This window comes from Globicephala melas, chromosome X (genome assembly GCF_963455315.2).
Source record: "Globicephala melas chromosome X, mGloMel1.2, whole genome shotgun sequence".
Classification (NCBI taxonomy): domain Eukaryota; kingdom Metazoa; phylum Chordata; class Mammalia; order Artiodactyla; family Delphinidae; genus Globicephala; species Globicephala melas.
In genome coordinates this window covers 68,560,489-68,580,883 of record NC_083335.1, presented here as the reverse complement: position 1 = coordinate 68,580,883, position 20,395 = coordinate 68,560,489, and the positions used below count along the sequence as shown (strand labels likewise).

Genomic DNA, 20,395 nt, shown 5'->3' with positions numbered 1-20,395 from the left:
GCAAAATGAGAAGACAGAGAAACACACAGCAGATGAAGGAGCAAGGCAAAAACCCACCACACCAAACAAATGAAGAGGAAATAGGCAGTCTACCTGAAAAAGAATTCAGAATAATGATAGTAAAGATGATCCAAATTCTTGGAAATAGAATGGAGAAAATACAAGAAACGTTTAACAAGGACCTAGAAGAACTAAAGAGCAAACAAACAGTGATGAACAACACAATAAATGAAATTAAAAATTCTCTAGAAGGGATCAATAGCAGAATAACTGAGGCAGAAGAACGGATAAGTGACCTGGGAGATAAAATAGTGGAAATAACTAGTGCAGAGCAGAATAAAGAAAAAAGAATGAAAAGAACTGAGGACAGTCTCAGAGACCTCTGGAACAATATTAAACGCACCAACATTCGAACTACAGAGGTCCCAGAAGAAGAAGACAAAAAGAAAGGGACTGAGGGGCTTCCCTAGTGGCACACTGGTTGGGAGTCCGCCTGCCGATGCAGGGGGCGCGGGTTCATGCCCCAGTGCGGGAGGATCCCACGTGCCGCGGAGCGGCTGGGCCCGTGAGCTGTGGCCGCTGAGCCTGCACGTCCGGAGCCTGTGCTCCGCAACGGGAGAGGCCACATCAGTGAGAGGCCCGCGTACCACAAAACAAAAACAAAAACAAAAAAGAGAAAAGAAAGGGACTGAGAAAATATTGCAAGAGATTATAGTTCAAAACTTCCCTAATAGGGGAAAGGAAATAGTTAATCAAGTCCAGGAAGCACAGAGTCCCATACAGGATAAATCCAAGGAGAAACACGCCAAGACACATATTAATCAAACTATCAAAAATTAATTACAAAGAAAAATATTAAAATCAGCAAGGGAAAAACAACAAACATGCAAGGGAATCCCCATAAGTTTGACAGATGATCTTTCAACAAAAACTCTGCAAGCCATAAGGGAGGGGCAGAACATATTTAAAGTGATGAAGAAGAAAAACCTACAACCAAGATGACTCTACCCAGCAAGGATCTCATTCAGATTTGATGGAGAAATTAATACCTTTACAGACCAGCCAAAACTAAGAGAATTCAGCACCATCAAACCAGCATTACAACAAATGCTAAAGGAACTTCTTTAGGCAGGAAACACAAGAGAAGAAAAAGATCTACAATAACAAACCCCAAACAACTAAGAAAATGGTAATAGAAACATACTTATCGATAATTACCTTAAATGTAAATGGATTAAATGCTACAACCAAAAGACATACACTGGCTGAATGGATACAAAAACAACAAACCGTATATATGCTGTATAAAAAGACCCACTTCAGGGCTTCCCTGGTGGCGCAGTGGTTGGGAGTCCGCCTGCCGATGCAGGGGACGCGGGTTCGTGCCCCGGTCCGGGAGGATCCCACGTGCCGCGGAGCGGCTGGGCCCGTGAGCCATGGCCACTGAGCCTGTGCTCCGCAACGGGAGAGGCCGCGGCGGTGAGAGGCCCGCGTACCGCATAAAAAAAAAAAAGAAAAGAAAAAAAGACCCACTTCAGACCTAGGAACACATACAGACTGAAAGTGAGGGGATGGAAAAAGATATTCCATGCAAAGGGAAATCAAAAGAACGCTGGAGTAGCAATTCTCATATCAGACAAAATAAGACTTTAAAACAAAGACTGTTACAAGAGACAATGAAGGACACTACATAATGATCAATCCAAGAAGAAGATATAACAATTGTAAATAGTTATGCACCCAACAAAGGAGAACCTCAATATATAAGGCAAATACTAACAGCTATAAAAGGGCAAGTCAACAGTAACACCAGCATAGTAGGGGACTTTAACACCCCACTTTCACTAATGCACAGATCATCCAAAATGAAAATAAATAAGGAAACACAAGCTTCAAATGATACATTCAACAAGATGGACTTAACTGATATTTATAGGACATGGCATCCAAAAACAACAGAATACACATTCTTCTCAAGTGCTCATGGAACATTCTCCAGGATACATCATATCTTGGGCCACAAATCAAGCCTTGGTAAATTTAAGAAAATTGAAATCGTGTCAAATATCTTTTCCGACCACAACGCTATGAGACTAGATATCAATTACAGGAAAAGATCTGTAAAACATACAAACACATGGAGGCTAAACAATACACTACTTAATAACCAAGAGATCACTGAAGAAATCAAAGAGGAAATCAAGAAATACCTAGAAACAAATGACAGTGAAAACACGACAACCCAAAACCTATGGGATGCAGCAAGAACAGTTCTAAGAGGAAGTTTATAGCAATACAATCCTACCTTAAGAAACAAGAAACATCTCAAACAACCTAACCTTACACCTAAAGCAATTAGAGAAAGGAGAACAAAAAACCCCCAAATTTAGCAGAAGGAAAGAAATCATAAAGATAAGATCAGAAATAAATGAAAAAGAAATGAAGGAAACGATAGCAGAGATCAGTAAAACTAAAAGCTGGTTCTTCGAGAAGATAAACAAAATTGATAAACCATTAGCCAGACTCATCAAGAAAAAAAGGAAGAAGACTCAAATCAATAGAATTAGAAATGAAAAAAAAATAGAATTAGAAATGAAAAAGGAGAAGTAACAACTGACCCTGCAGAAACACAAAGGATCATGAGAGATTACTACAAGCAACTCTATGCCAATAAACTGAACAACCTGGAAAAAATGGACAAATTCTTAGAAATGCACAACCTTCCAAGACTGAACCAGGAAGAAATAGAAAATATGAACAGACCAATCACAAGCACTGAAATTGAGACTATGATTAAAAAACTTCCAACAAACAAAAGCCCAGGACCAGATGGCTTCACAGGAGAATTCTATGCAACATTTAGAGAAGAGCTAACACCTATCCTTCTCAAACTCTTCCAAAATATAGCAGAGGGAGGAACATTCCCAAACTCATTCTACGAGTCCACCATCACCCTGATACCAAAACCAGACAAAGATGTCACAAAAAAAGAAAACTACAGGCCAATATCACTGATGAACATAGATGCAAAAATCCTCAACAAAATACTAGCAAACAGAATCCAACAGCACATTAAAAGGATCATACACCACGATCAAGTGCGGTTTATCCCAGGAATGCAAGGATTCTTCAATATACGCAAATCAATCAACGTGATACACCATATTAACAAATTGAAGGAGAAAAACCATATGATCATCTCAATAGATGCAGAGAAAGCTTTCGACAAAATTCAACACCCATTTATGATAAAAACCCTGCAGAAAGTAGGCACAGAGGGAATTTTCCTCAACATAATAAAGGCCATATATGACAGACCCACAGCCAACAATTATTCAACATAGTTTTGGAAGTTTTAGTCACAGAAATCAGAGAAGAAAAAGAAATAAAAGGAATCCAAATCAGAAAAGAAAAAGTAAAGCTGTCACTGTTTGCAAATGACATGATACTATAGAGAATCCTGAAGATGCTACCAGAAAACTACTAGAGCTAATCAATGAATTTGGTAAAGTAGCAGCATACAAAATTAATGCACAGAAATCTCTGGCATTCCTATACACTAATGATGAAAAATCTGAAAGTGAAATCAAGAAAACGCTCCCATTTACCACTGCAACAAAAAGAATAAAATATCTAGGAATAAACCTACCTAAGGAGACAAAACACCTGTATGCAGAAAATTATAAGACACTGATGAAAGAAATTAAAGATGATACTAATAGATGGAGAGGTATAACCATGTTCTTGGATTGGAAGAATCAACATTGTGAAAATGACTATTCTACCGAAAGCAATGTACAGATTCAATGCAATCCCAATATACTGCCATTGGCATTTGTCACAGAACTAGAACAAAAAATCTCACAATTCGTATGGAAACACAAAAGACCCCGAAAAGCAATCCTGAGAAAGAAAAACAGAGCTGGAGGAATCAGGCTCCCTGACTTCAGACTATAGTACAAAGCTACAGTAATCAAGACAGTATGGTACTGGCACAAAAACAGAAATATAGATCAATGGAACAGGATAGAAAGCCCAGAGATAAACCCAAGCACATATGGTCACCTTATCTTTGATAAAGGAGGCAAGAATATACAATGGAGAAAGGACAGCCTCTTCAATAAGTGGTGCTGGGAAAACTGGACAGCTACACATAAAACAATGAAGTTATAACACTGCCTAACACAATACACAAAAATAAACTCAAAATGGATTAAAGACCTAAATGTAAGGCCAGACACTATCAATCTCTTAGAAGAAAAAATAGGCAGAACACTCTATGACATAAATCACAGCAAGATCCTTTTTGACCCACCTCCTAGAGAAATGGAAATAAAAACAAAAATAAACAAATGGGACCTAATGAAACTTCAAAGCTTTTGCACAGCAAAGGAAACCATAAACAAGACCAAAAGACAACCCTCAGAATGGGAGAAAATATTTGCAAATGAAACAACTGACAAAGGATTAATCTCCAAAATTTACAAGCAGCTCATGCAGCTCAATATCAAAAAAAACGAACAACCCTATCCAAAAATGGGCAGAAGACCTAAATGGATATTTCTCCAAAGAAGATATACAGATTGCCAACAAACACATGAAAGAATGCTCAACATCATTAATCATTAGAGAAACGTGAATCAAAACTACAATGAGATATCATCTCACACCGGTCAGAATGGCCATCATCAAAAAATCTACAAACAATAAATGCTGGAGACGGTGTGGAGAAAAGGAAACCCTAATTGCACTGTTGGTGGGAACGTGAATTCATACATCCACGGTGGAGAACATATGGAGGTTCCTTAAAAAACTAAAAATAGAACTACCATACAACCCAGTAATCCCACTACTGGGCATATACCCTGAGAAAACCATAATTCAAAAAGACTCATGTACCACAATGTTCATTGCAGCTCTATTTACAATAGATAGGACATGAAAGCAACCTAAGTGTCCATCAACAGATGAATGGATAAAGAAGATGTGGCACATATATACAATAGAATATTACTCAGCCATAAAAAGAAACGAAATTGAGTTATTTGTCATGAGGTGGATGGACCTAGAGCTTGTCACACAGAGTGAAGTAAGTCAGAAAGAGAAAACCAAATACCGTATGCTCACACATATATATGGAATCTAAAAAAAAAAAAATTGGTCATGAAGAACCTAGGGGCAAGATGGGAATAAAGACGCAGACCTATTAGAGAATGGACTTGAGGACACAGGGAGGGGGAAGGGGAAGCTAGGACAAAGTGAAAGAGTGGCATGGACATATATACACTACCAAACATAAAATAGCTAGCTAGTGGGAAGCAGCCCCATAGCACAGGGAGATCAGCTCGTTGCTTTGTGACCACGTAGAGGGGTGGGATAGGGAGCGTGGGAGGGAGGGAGAGGCAAGAGGGAAGAGATATGGGGACATATGCATATGTATAACTGATTCACTTTGTTATAAAGCAGAAATTAACACACCTTTGTAAAGCAATTATACTCCAATAAAAATGTTTAAAAAAAAGAGTAAATATTAAAAGTTATCAACACAAGAAAAAAATTTTCTAACTATGTATGGTGATGGATGTTAAACTAGACTTATTGTGCTGATCATTTTGTAATATACACGAATATTGAATCATTATGTTGTACACCTGAAACTAATATAATGTTGTACGTCAATTATACCTCAATTTAAAAAATAATTAGGAAAGTTTTTAAACAATGTTTTTAAAAATCCAAATATCTTTTAAAAACAGATTTCTTGAAATGTTTTTGAAAAGAAAAAATCCAATATAAATTTTTTAATTTGACTTCCTTTTAAATAAAATCCAAATATATTTTATTAGAATACCAATTATAAGTCCTAGTGACATAGTATATGAGACTGTGAAGGCGTTAATTTTGATTTGTGAATGTTCTCTTAATATTTTATATAATTCATTCTTTGTCAAAATAATTCTGGTCCTTTCAAAACATATTTTCAGTGTCATTCAGTTGAGCAACTTGACTAACACCAGCTGAGGCAATGAGAGCACTGCAGTTCTTGAGGATAAAATGCAGTCAGCAAAGCTGAGTAAGTAATAGAGATCACATAGCTGAATGGTTGAGAGTTACACTATGAAGGAGAGACTTGCTTCTGGGAGAAGCTCAGAAAAGAGCTTGTATAAATACAGCCTATTCCTGAGATGTGAAAACAACACTCTGTATTAAGGTTATATCAGGCAATATTGTACATTTTGAAAAAAACGATTAAATTATCTTCCTGGCTACTGAAATAAACTATGATTTACAACATGATTGCAGTCAATTTTTTTTTTAATTTTTTTTGCGATCCGTGGGCCTCTCACTATTGTGGCCTCTCCCGTTGCGGAGCACAGGCTCCGGACGCGTGGGCTCAGCAGCCATGGCTTACGGGCACAGACACTCCGCAGCATGTGGGATCCTCCCGGACCGAGGCACGAACCCGTGCCCCCTGCATCAGCAGGTGGACTCTCAACCACTGCGCCACCAGGGAAGCCCCCAGTCTATTTAATTTAAATGAGATTCATCCTAGTTAAAACTGGGGAGTCACTCTACTGAGGCAGCCACGTTAATCTGTACCAATTAATTCTGATTAGATAGACAGCATTCTAGGTACAGTATAATAGAAAATAAACTTCTTCCCTTTCCTTGAGGAAGGGAGCTTCTGTTACAACATGGAAAAAAATCTATCAACAGTCCTGCCAAGTCTCTCCCAGTGACCTCCATCAACTCAACCAGTCATTCAAAAGCCAAAGCAGTTCAAAGACTTGCCAGGGTCAATTCAAGATTTTACTCCAAATCACAATGATTACTTGCAATTTCTTCAGTGAGAAAAGAACCAAAAATGACAATAAAATTAACATTTGCATAATGCTTTACAGTCTCAAAGCTTTTTCACATGCATTCTCATTTAATCATCAATCTACTCTGTAAAGGAGATACTTTTATAAGACGCAGGAACTGAGGTATAACAAAGTATAGTGACTTCTCAAAGGTGACAGAAAGAGGAAGTAGCAAACTAGGAGCTGAACTCAGGCTTTCTAATTTGAAATCCTGTCCTTCCACTATACTAGGCCTATTGGAAAAGGCCTGGAAGAACTGACTTGCCAGGACTCTGAGACAACTAAAAAACAGTAGAAAGAGAAAAAATGAGCCAACACCATTCAGAGTGTTGAGGATACTGGGAGAGGGAAGGGTAAGCTGGGACAAAGTGAGAGAGTGGCATGGACATATATACACTACCAAACGTAAAATAGCTATAATTCTGATTGTAAGCTAAGAAAAACTATTCCAGCAGAGGCTACTTTTAATGAGGACAGTCAAAATGTCCAAAACAGTATCAAAAGGGCATGGCAAAAAAACTCAAGCAAACTCAGGACAAACAGGTTTAGTGACAGATAAAACCACACTGTAAATCATACTTTCTATCTAATGGTCAGAGAGACGATCATTTTTCATATACAATGTTCCAGGAGGACCCAACTGACAAACTGGGTATGGCACAAGAGAATCCAAGCAGCGAATCATAATGCACAAGTCAGATGAAACTGCATGAACCATAGTTCCAAGAGAATTATTCACAGCAGTGTATTGTAGTTCTGAGCAGCATCTTGGTCCTGGAGAGCAACTAGGAAAGGATACAGGGCAGGCTAGCTCCATGAAAATCATGAGTCAGTAAAGATACAGTTCTAAAGCTCAACAGGTGCCTACAGTATGCCCCTAGCATGTTAAATCTCAAATCTGATGGCCAGTATGACTTCATTCCAAACCAGTCTCTTCCCTACAACATAATACTGTTATTCTTTCTTGCCCTGTACAGAACTGGCTCAGGGACTGAAACAAACCTAGACCTGGGCTCATTAGGAGATAAAGCTATGTAAAATTTTGGAGGGCAACTGGCTGGATGGTGGCGGGAGGTAAAAAGGCAAGAGCTGACTATATCATGCTAACCAAAAAAGGAATTTCCAACTTGATTCTGGTGAGGAAAGACATCCAGTCACATCCAGGGTACTAAACTTTAAAGACTAAAGGGTAGAATTATACTTACATTGAACAAACCATAGCAGTAGGAGGAATATCTCAAAAAAGCCACAACTCAGTCCTCTAAACCAAATGCACATTGTATAAATGTTGCAATGAATCTGGTATTTTATTTCTTTCACACTCCTATAAAATGCAAGGTCAATAACCAATCTCAATTTGCCAATTCATCCAATCCTACCCCTAAGCATCTGTATATATTTACAAAGTATCTGTATGTATTACTCTTTTATTCTCATTACATCATCTTACCCATTGTAGCTGAACCCTACTGCTCTTGACTGAGTCTTCTGTTCAGCTAATATCTGCTTTGTTTTAGTTACCATGGTTACCAAAGGCTATTTCTGTCTATTTAACAACTTAATTAATTAACTTGTTTACTGAGTGTTAACAATGCACTAGGCACTGAAGACAGACTTATCCAAGACACCTTCCCAGTAGATTCACATCTAAATCAGACCAAAACATACATGGAAACGTTGGGAATGCAGTAAGTAGACTATAACAACACAGTTGGAAGGCTGAAGTGGATTAGCTGAGTACATTATAGCAACTCTCACCAAAGAGGTCTTTGAAGGAAGAAAGAAACCTAAGTTGATTCAACTGTCTTTGTGATTTCTTATCTCTATACTATTGTAAACTACACATAATACACATAAAACTTGCTTGCAAAAGACGTCAAATATTTAATGAAACCAAATGCATGACGGCTAATCTTCCACACAAGATATCTTTAGCCTTTCCATTCCTAACAGAATGCACTAGTTATTTAGAGGATTGCTAAGCAAAATGTCATAAACAATTAAGCATCTTATGAACTGCTTTTTTTTTTTTTTTTTTTTTTTTGCGGTACGCGGGCCTCTCACTGTTGTGGCCTCTCCCGTTGTGGAGCACAGGCTCCGGACGCGCAGGCTCAGCGGCCACGGCGGCTCAGCGGCCACGGCTCACGGGCCCAGCCGCTCCGCGGCATGTGGGATCTTCCCGGGCCGGGGCACGAACCCATGTCCCCTGCATCGGCAGGCGGACTCTGAACCACTGCGCCACCAGGGAAGCCCCATGAACTGCTTTTGATGGTGATAGAATAACACAGGAAAGTTTTATCTGAGCCCATGTGCATTTCCAAATCATCATCAGAAATATATAGCATCATTCCTGGTGACAGTGTTACTATCCTTGTGGGCAATATGAATGAATGAGACAAGAGTTATTTCATTCATTAATTCAATAAACATTTAATGATATCAAGTATTCTGCTAAGCACCAAGAATAATGTAAACAAGACACAGTTCCCTCCCTTGAGGAGCTTACACACATTTCCACACAAGATGTATGGTATACACATGTATCAATCAACCAATTTTTTAGAGCTCTAAGTCACCTTAAAATTCTAGTAACCCACTCTAATTTTACAATTAATTAAAAGAAGCTACAGGAAAGTTAATTAACTTGCCCAAGATCAAAGCTATTAGTAGTACAGCATGAACAAAATCCACAACTGTACTTTCTGCTTTGGCTGGTGTCTATATTTCTCCTTGTAAAAGTTAATACAACAAACATTTATTGAATGCTTGGTATCAGGCAGATACTAGGGATCTTACTTACTAGGAATACAAAGATGAGTGAAACAGTCTATACCATCAAGCAGATCACACAATATTAACAGAAATTAAAATGAGAAAACTTACAATATAATAAGTGCTGTGAGTGCAAGACACTACAGAAATATAAAGGAAGAATTAAGTAACTACCCGTTTGAGAGTTGGGATATAGGAATGGCAGAATAGGCTTCACTGAGTGCTATTTGAGGTGGGTCTTGATGGATCACTTAAGAGTTTGCCAGGCAACATACCAAACACAAGGAAAAACATGCAGGTGTGGAAAGCACAATGGGTTCAAATAACCATAAGTAGTTATGTATGGCTGGAAAAAAGGGTAAAGGAAGATTACAGGAAATACCATTAGAAAGGTATGTAGGGGCCAGAGCTTGAAACACACTGTATGGTATACTAACAAAGTTCCACTTTGTTAGTTAACACTGTCTCTTTATTTCATAAACTATATTATTTCTACCTAATATGTGCATACCAGATGACTCCAACAAGTATATCAACAAGATTTCTGCACAGGCCAAACAGACGCTGTGCTTATGACTCTGAGCTACATGGCACACTCTTGGGACACTTCCTAATAATTCCATCACTCCTAATCTGAGGATCCCACTGTGGCATTTAAAGGAATGGGAAAAAATTGTTGAGGGAGGCTTTCAAATGAATAAAGTCCTTTGAGATTCAATGAAAGTCAATTATCTTGAGTGAGTTTTCCTACTAAACTTTTCAGTCTAGACCTGCAGTCTAACATGGCAGTCATATGTGATTACTGAGCACCTGAAATGTAGTTAGTCCAAATTGAGATGGGCTATAATTGTAAAGTACACACCAGATTTCAAAGATTTAGTATAAAAAATGTAAAATATCTCAGTAATTTTCTATATTGATTACATGTTGAAATAATATTCTGGATGTGTAGGGCTATAAACAGAGTATCAAAATTATTATTACTATTATTATTATTTAAAATAATTGTACCTGTTTCTCTCTGCTTTTTAAATGTGGCTACTAGAAATTTTTAAATTACACTGTAGCTCACATTATATTTCTATTGTACAGGGCTGGTCTAAAGTATATACTGTCATTGGCTTCTGAAGATTTAATGATACAAACTTGTTAATACCTACTTCCTTAACAGTTGTCACAGATTTAACAGAAAAAAGAAAGTAAAAACTTGGATTTTTTTTTTCGCCGGCCTCTCACTGCTTTGGCCTCTCCCGTTGCGGGGCACAGGCTCCGGACGCGCAGGCCCAAAGGCCATGGCTCACGGGCCCAGCCGCTCCGCGGCATGTGGGATCCTCCCGGACCAGGGCACGAACCCATGTCCCCTGCATCGGCAGGCAGACTCTCAACCACTGCGCCACCAGGGAAGCCCCAAAACTTGGTTATTTTAATAGACCATAAGGATATTTATATTAGAGCAAATACAAAGATGTTCGAAATCTAGAAAAAGGAGAATTGTCTTCAAATTAACAACAGGAAAGGGAGTTCCAAAGCTTGATAAACAGTTGCCATTCTTTAAGAAGAAATAACGCTCATGTTGAGGTGGAAAACTGGCCTGAATTATCTTGGTACTACTATTCAACAACACTCAACTTTTTGCTATTCCCATGTTAAGTCACCTTCTATTTTGTATGGTCCTGGTGCTTGTCAAGATGAGGAACTTTTTCTTTCTGAATCAAGCAGGACAGTTTTAGGAAACACCCCCAGCCCAGATGCTACTGTTTCTTAAATTAAGAATTTGGGCCTTTCAAAACCTGTCCTCCAAAAAGGAAATAATCTGTAAAACCTGGTTACAAAAGCACTTTACATCTCAGCAAATCCATTCCTAGATATTCTCCCCAAGAGAAATGAAAACCTAAATCACTTAAAACTTATACATGAATATTCATAGCAACTTTAGTCATGATAGTCGAAAATGTCCACCAACCGATGAATAAACAAATTGTGATCTAGTCATTCAGTGGAATGCTACTAAACAATAAAAAAGAATTAACTATTTATATATGAAACAATATGGATGACTCTCAAAACGATTATGCTTAGTGAAAGACACCATAGCGGGGCTTCCCTGGTGGCAGAGTGGTTAAGAGTCCGCCTGCTGATGCAGGGGACACAGGTTCACGCCCCAGTCCGGGAAGATCCCACCTGCCGCGGAGCAGCTAGGCCCATGAGCCATGGCCACAGAGCCTGTGCTCCGCAACCAGAGAGGCCACAAGAGTGAGAGGCCCGTGTACCGCAAAAAAAAAAAAAAAAAAGGACACCATAGGAAAAAAGAGTATATACTGAATGATTTCATTTATAAACTAATCTGCAGTGACAGAAATCAGAACAGTGGTTGACTGGGGTAGAGGGTTGTGGGTAGATTGACAGCAAAGGGGTATGGTAGAATTCTCTGAGATGAAAATGTTCTATTTCTTGATTGTAATGGCGGTTATACATGTTACATTTGCCCCCCACACACACACACACACACAAAAAGCATCAACCTATACACTTAAAGTGTGTGAATTTTGGACTTCCCTGGTGACACAGTGGTTAAGAATCCGCCTGCCAATGCAGGGGACACAAGTTCAATCCCTTGTCCGGGAAGATCCAACATGCCGTGGAGCAACTAAGCCTGTGTGCCACAACTACTGAGCCTGTGCTCTAGAGCCCGCAAGCCACAACTACAGAGCCCACGCACAACTACTGAAGCCCACGCACCCTAGAGTCCACGCACCGCAACTACTGAAGCCCGCGTGCTCTAGGACCCATGTGCTGCAACTACGGAGCCTGCGTGCTGCAACTACTGAAGCCCATATGCCTAGAGCCCATGCTCCACAACAAGAGAAGCCACCAAAATGAGAAGCCCGCACACTGCAACGAAGAGTAGCCCCCACTAGCCACGACTAGAGGAAGCCCGCATGCAGCAACGAAGACCCGATGCAGCCAAAGAATAAATAACTGTTTTTTAAAGTGTGTGAATTTTATTGTATGTAAAGTATACCTCAATAAAGTTAATTTCTAAGAAAGAAAGAATAAGAAAAGAAAAGGAAAAGGAAAGAGGAAGTTGAGGAGAGAGAAAGAAGGAAAAAGTACTACAGAGCTGAAATCCCTGGAGGCTGTAGGTCAGGAGCAGGATAGCATAGTGTGGCATCAAACTTTGTTCACCATCAAGAAGGCAGCCTCAACGGTGAACAGGAGGTTCATCCACTTTCGCCACCCTCACCCATTTCCCTCATCCCCCCCCCAAAACTGTAACTATGTGAGGTGACAAATGTCTTAACATTATTTCCATAATCACTTTGCAGTACATACATATATAAAAATCACTATGCCATACACCTTAAACTTATACAATATTATATGTCAATTATATCTCAATAAAGCTGGGAGAAAACGTTGAATAGGAGTTGGTAACAGACATTCACGTACAGACAGCCCCAAGAACCCTTCAAAGAGATGAACGAAAATTCTAAATCTAGAGATAAAGCCAAGTATAGAACAAGACAGTTGCCAGGCTTTGTCAGGCAGGTTGAATAGGCATTCTCAGAATACTAGAGCAAATCAGGCAGGTGGAATAAGCATACTCAGAGGACTAGAGCTCATCAATGAATTTGGTAAAGTTGCAGGATATAAAAATAATACACAGAAATCTCTTGCATTCCTATACACTAACAATGAAAGATCAGAAAGAGAAGTTAAGGAAACAATCCCATTTACCATCGCATTAAAAAGAAAAAAAATAACTAGGAATAAACCTACCGAAGGAGGCAAAAGACCTGTACTCAGAAAACTATAAGATACTGATGACAGAAATCAAAGATGACACAAGCAGATGGAGAGCTATACCATATTCTTGGAAGGGAAGAATCAATATTATCAAAATGACTATACTACCCAAAGCAATCTACAGATTCCATGCAAACCCTATCAAATTACCAATGGCATTTTTCACATGACTAGAACAAAAAATTTTACCATTTGTATGGAAACACAAAAGACCATGAATAGCGAAGCAATCTTGAGAAAGAATAATGGAGCTGGAGGAATCAGGCTCCCTGACTTCAGACTATACTACACAGCTACAATAATCAAAACAGTATGGGGCTTCCCTGGTGGTGCAGTGGTTGAGAGTCCGCCTGCCGATGCAGGGGACACAGGTTCGTGCCCCAGTCCGGGAAGACCCCACATGCCACAGAGCGGCTAGGCCCGTGAGCCATGGCTGCTGAGCCTGTGCGTCCAGAGCATGTGCTCCACAACAGGAGAGGCCACAAAATTGAGAGGCCCGCACACCACACACACACAAAAAAAAACAGTATGGTACTGGCAGAAAAAAAGACAAATAGATCAATGGAACAGGATAGAAAGCCCAGAGATAAACCCACGCAACTACGGTCAACTGATCTATGACAAAGGAGGCAAGAATACACAATGGGGAAAAGAGAGTATCTTCAATAAATGGTGCTGGAAAAACTGGACAGCCCCATGTAAAAAAATAAAATTAGAACATTCTTTAACACCACACACAAAAATAAACTCAAAATGGATTAAAGACCTAAATATAAGACCAGATACTATAAAACTCTTAGAGGAAAACAGGCAGAACACACTCTGACATAAATCTCAGCAAGATCTTTTTTGATCTACCTCCTAGAGTAATGAAAATAAAAACAAAAATAAACAAATGGGACCTAATGAAACTTAAAAGCTTTTGTACAGCAAAGGAAACCATAAACAATACAAAAGGACAACCCACAGAATGGGAGAAAATATTTGCAAAGAAGCGACCAACAAGGAATTAATCTCCAAAATATACAAACAGCTCATGCAGTTCAGTATCAAAAAAACAAACAACCCAATCAAAAAATGGGCAGAAGACCTAAGTAGACGTTTCTCCATAGAAGGCTACAGATGGCCAACAGACACATGAAAAGATGCTTAACATCACTAATTATTAGAGAAATGCAAATCAAAACTACAAGTTATCACCTCACACCAGTCACAATGGCCATCAAAAAATCTACAAACGATAAATTCTGGAGAGGGTGTGGAGAAAAGGGAACCCTCCTCCTACACTGTTGGTGGGAATGTAAATTGGTGCAGCCACTATGGAGAACACTACGGAGGTTCCTTTAAAAAAGTAAGAATAGAGCTACCATATGATCCTGCAATCCCACTCCTGGGCATATACCGGGAGAAAACCATAATTCGAAAAGATACATGTACCCCAATGTTCACTACAGCACTATTTATAATACCTGGGACATGGAAGCAACCTAAATGTCCATCGACAGAGGAATGAAAGAAGATGTGGTATATATATATATACAATGAAATATTACTCATCCATAAAAAAGAACAAAATAATGCCATTTGCATCAAAATGGATGGACCTAGAGACTGTCATACTGAGTGAAGTAGATCTCAAAGACAAATATCATGTGATATCACTTATATGTGGAATCTAAAAAAATGGTACAAATGAACCTATCTATAAAACAGAAATAGAGTCACAGATGTAGAAAACAAACTTATGGTTACCAAAGGGGAAAGAGGGGGGAGGGATAAATTGGGAGATTGGGATTGACATACACACACTACTATATATAAAATAGATAACTAGGGGGCTTCCCTGGTGGCGCAGTGGTTGAGAGGCCACCTGCTGATGCAGGGGACGCGGGTTCGTGCCCCAGTCCAGGAAGACCCCATGTGCCGCGGAGTGGCCAGGTCCGTGAGCCATGGCCCCTGAGCCTGCGCATCCAGAGCCTGTGCTCCGCAACGGGAGAGGCCACAACAGTGAGAGGCCTGTGTACCGCAAAAAAAAAAAAAAAAAAAAAAAAAGATAACTAAGAATCTACTGTATAGCACAGGGAACTCTACTCAATACTCTGTACTGACCTATATGGCAATAGAATCTAAAAAAGAGTGGACATATGTATAACCGATTCACTTTGCTGTACAGCAGAAACAAACACAACATTGTAAATCAACTCTACTCCAATGAAAATTAATTTTAAAATAAACAAATATTTTTTAAAAAGCATACTCGAGCTTGCTGCTTAATGAACTGATGTCAACCTGAAGTTTTTATTTTTTTAATATTTATTTATTTATTTGGCTGCATCAGGTCTTAGTTGTGGCATGTGGGATCTTCAGTGTGGCATGCGGGATCTTTAGTTGAGGTATGCGGGACCTTTACTTACGGCATGCGGGATTTTTAGTTGCATCATGCGAACTCTTAGTTGCAGCATGTGGTATCTAGTTCCCTGACCAGGGATCAAACCCAGGCCCCCTGCATTGGGAGCGCAGAGTCTTAGCAACTGGACCACCAGGGAAGTCCCTAAAGTGAAGGTTTTAATGACATAACATTCTGTCCTTGGCCCTCTCCTATTTAACAAATTTATCTATGATTTGGATGAAGAAGTTGAGAGAGAAACAGATAACAAATAAGACAGAAGATATAATCAGGAACAAAAATTAAATCTCCAGTTATAGCAATGACATTAATGTAAGAAAAAATTAAAGCCCTGCACTTATGTCTCCAAAACTAACTGCACCAATATATGACAGGCAAGATGTAGCTTAATAGAAGCATGTATTAAAAAAAGACTGAGGGGGCTTCCCTCGTGGTGCAGTGGTTGAGAGTCCGCCTGCCGATGCAGGGGACACGGGTTCGTGCCCCAGTCTGAGAAGATCCCACATGCCGCGGAGCGGCTGGGCCCGTGAGCCATGGCCGCTGAGCCTGCGCATCCGGAGCCTGTGGTCCGCAATGGGAGAGGCCACAACAGTGAGAGGCCCATGTACCGGAAAAAGAAAAAAAAGACTGAGGGTCTTCTGGGGACCAAAAGCTCAAAATGAGTCATTAGTGTGGTGTGACTGCCACCACTCAATAAAAGAAAAAAAAAATCAATCTTAGCTATATCAGTATCTAAAGACGATGATCATTCCTAAATCTAAAGAGAAAAATTATTTTGAGCTGATCATATCGAACCTAGAGAATTGTGTTCTGTTCTGGGTACCATACTTTAAGGAATAACATGAAAGGAACAGAGCATGTTCAGAGGACAGCACACAAAATGATGAGAGGACTAGAAACCATGTAATATGAGAAATGACTAAAAGAACTAAAAATGCTGAATCTGAAGAAAAGACTTCCCAGGGGACACAACTACCTTCAAATAGTTGAAGAGCTGACATGCAGAAAAGGAGTTATAATTATTTAGACCCAGTGAGTATAACTTAGACCAATTTGTATTCCTTTTTGGCCTTGAAATTGATTGGAATTGATGGTACAAAAAGAGGGATGTTATGTCAATTCTCCCTGAGAAGAAAATAAGCTAAGCCATCACATGGCCCTTTGTGGTCCATTTTTACAAAATCTGACTGAAAAGGCTGTGTACACAGAAAAGAAAACTCAAATGGTCCATAAATTTATGAAAATATATCCAAGTTCACTAGTTGACAGAGAAATGCAAATTAAAACACCCATGTAATATGATAACATGAGAGAAAATAGAACTGGCTGAGAGGTTTCTGGGAACTCTCTGCACTATCTCTGTAACTATTCTGTAAATCTAACATTATCCCAGGATAAAATGTTAATTAAAAACACTACCACCAGACTTCCTTGGTGGCACAGTGGTTAAGCATCCGCCTGCCGATGCAAGGGACGTGGGTTCAATCCCTGGTCCGGGAAGATCCCGCATGCCGCAGAGCAACTAAGCCCACACACCGCAACTATTGAGCCTGCGCTCTATAGCCCGCGTACCACAGCTACTGAAGCCCGTGCACCTAGAGCCCGTGCTCTGCAACAAGAGAAGCCACCGCGATAAGAAGCCCGTGCACCACAACTACTGAGCTTGCACTCTAGAGCCTGCAAGCCACAACTACTGAGCCCACGTGCCACAACTACTGAAGCCCGCACACCTAGAGCCCATGCTCCGCAACAAGAGAAGCCACCACAATAAGAAGCCTTCACACCACAACAAAGAGCAGCCCCCACTCACCGCAACTAGAGAAAGCCTGCGCGCAGCAATGAAGACCCAATGCAGCCAAAGCTAATTAATTAATTAATTTTAAAAACCCTTCACTCATGAACAATTTCTAAAGTCTGGCAATACCGAATATTAGCAATAATATAGGGAAAGAGAAAACAAGAGGGAGTATAAATTGTTAAAACTACTGTGGACAGCAATTTGGTAATATTTGTTAAGTTAAACATGCTTGTAGCTTTTGACCCAGCAGTAAAACTTCTTAATGTACACCCGAGAATAGCACTGCCACTATAGAGCAGCCACTAGCCACATGTGACTATTGAGTGCTTGAAATGTGGCAAGTCCAAAATGAGATATGCTCTAACTATAAAATACATACCAAATTTCAAAGACTTTGTACAGAAAAAAAAAGAATGTAAATATCATTAATAATTTTTATATCAATTACATGTTGGTATGATAACATTTTGTAGGTACTGAGCTAAATAATCTGTATTGTTAAAATTAATTTCATCTGTTTAACCTTTTCTAATGTGGTACTAGGAAATATAAAATTATCTGTGTTTGCACTGTGTTTCAACTGTACAGCACTGCCCTAGAGCCTCATCCACTAGTGCTCAAGAAATAAATTTAGTGAGTCATAACCAACATTTTGTAAATGAAAAAGCATAGAATAGGAAATATCATAGTGTGCTGTGTGTAATAAGGGTAAAATGATTTCATTAAACTTTTGATACTGGGATGTGATGTAAAATATAATATTTCCTTGCCATAGGTGGCAGTCAAAAATTTTTGAAAGCTCCTAATAAACACTACAAAACACAATGTTGTAATGCTGTTGAGATTAGATAAATTGTGGTACACTTATATTCAATGTATTATTACTAGTCAGCGGTGTAAATAAATGAACTAGAGCTAAAATATCCATATGGGTAAATATCCAAAACATAATACTGAGCAAAAAATACAAGTTGCAGGGAAAAAACTATACAAAATGATACAATTTATGTAATACTTCAAATGATGAAAAACAGGCACCTCAATCTTTTCATTCTTTGGAACAGTGAAATATCTGAAGCATATGACAAAATGTGAAGATTCAACAAAACTTAGTGGTAGTTTTAGAGGCGTTCATTATATTATTCTCCTTACTTTTCTGTGTGCTTCAAATATTTATGTAAATACCAGGTCTCAAATACCATATACTTAAAAGTCATAATCCCTATTCAATACTTATATCTGTAAGATAGTATATCCTAAATTAAAACTTCTGGTAGGTGGCAGTGGGCTTTGTTGCTGTTTTAAAATGACAAGCATTAACAAAATACTGACCTAAACTTTCTTAAAGCATAGATTTGTAGCCACCCTGGTTACAACATATTTCATTATTATATAAACGTGAATGCAAATGTACCACAGGTCTAATCATGTCCCCAGAAAAAAAGAAGTATGGTGAACTCTCCCATATCTGGCATGGTCGAGGAATCTGGGGTCTAGTCCATCGAATTGCTTCTGTTTACTAAGAACTCCCACAAATATCATCCATAGAGGGCTTCCCTGGTGGCGCAATGGTTGAGAGTCCGCCTGCCGATGCAGGGGACAAGGGTTCGTGCCCCGGTCCAGGAGGATCTCACATGCCGCGGAGCGGCTGCGCCCGTGAGCCATGGCCGCTGAGCCTGCGCATCCGGAGCCTGTGTGCTCCGCAACGCGAGAGGCCACAATAGTGACAGGCCCGCGTACCGCAAAAAAAAAAAAAAAAACTAAAGCTTCACAGGATATAATTTATTTTTAACTGATGATTATGGAAAGGCACTTCAGGATCTAGCCATAATTTTTTAATGTACTTTTAACGCAGGAGATTTCTATTTCAGATTAAACCAGTGTTATTATGCATGCCACAAAAATCCTGAGAAAACAAGCTGTGAATTGTGAATTCTATTTCCCTACGCTAGTTTATAAAAGGGTTCCGGTGTCTTAAACATCAACACTGCTTTCCGATACCTATAGGAGAAAACTTGGAGCTGTGGATAGGCCAAAGAGATAAAATTAGGAAAGAAAATACATTCAGAAGATCTTAGATAAGGTAGCGAACAGTCTGACATTTTCTAGTGCAAAGCTAAATACCTTTAAAGTCCATGAAACGAATATCAACGGCGTCCATTTTTAAATCTCCGGTTCAGGCCTACGAAATAAGAAAATATTTTAATATTCTGTCCTTTATTCTCCAGCTTCTCAATAAATTTCTTTTCAAAGTTTTCCTGTTAGTTGTTACCCAAAAAAAATGCTGAGGAAATTTTAAAACCCAGAAAAAGCAGTTAAGGAGAGGCAGCAGCAAGCGGTCCGGCAACGGGACTCCGGCCACGGGTCTCCGGCGACGGGACTCCGGCCACGGGTTTCCGGCTCAGGGGAAATTTTCGTCGGACTTCTTTTCTAAGGACAATCCGCCTAATTGGTTCAAAATCCCCTGACCCCGACGCACATACGTTCTAAGCATCCAATCACTGACGGTCCTTCGCCCCCCCACCCACCCACCCCCGGGCCGGCGCACCACTCCACATACTTCATCCAAGTCCCGCGCCGTCGCACCACTCCACATACTTCATCCAAGTCCCTCCGCCGCACCACTCCCCATACTTCAAGTCCCAAAACCCTGTCTTTCCCCGTCTTCCTTCACCGGAGAGTCAGCTCCATAGTTCAAAATCACTGCCTCAGGGCCACTTTAAAAAGTGTTGACCTAACGACCGCATC

The 20,395-nt window shown here is 39.6% G+C and overlaps 1 protein-coding gene across 4 annotated transcripts in view; it reads right to left on the bottom strand.

Annotated features, from left to right (window-relative positions):
* Window positions 1–20,395, bottom strand: part of TEX11 (testis expressed 11) — a 362,363-nt gene that overhangs the window by 327,018 nt on the left and 14,950 nt on the right. For all 4 annotated transcript variants that reach the window (XM_060292709.1, XM_060292708.1, XM_060292710.1 and 1 more), the window contains exon 2: window positions 19,772–19,829. In XM_060292709.1, the coding sequence (XP_060148692.1) occupies window positions 19,772–19,808 (37 nt within the window). In that variant the 5' untranslated portion in view covers window positions 19,809–19,829. The remainder of the gene's footprint in view (window positions 1–19,771; window positions 19,830–20,395) is intronic.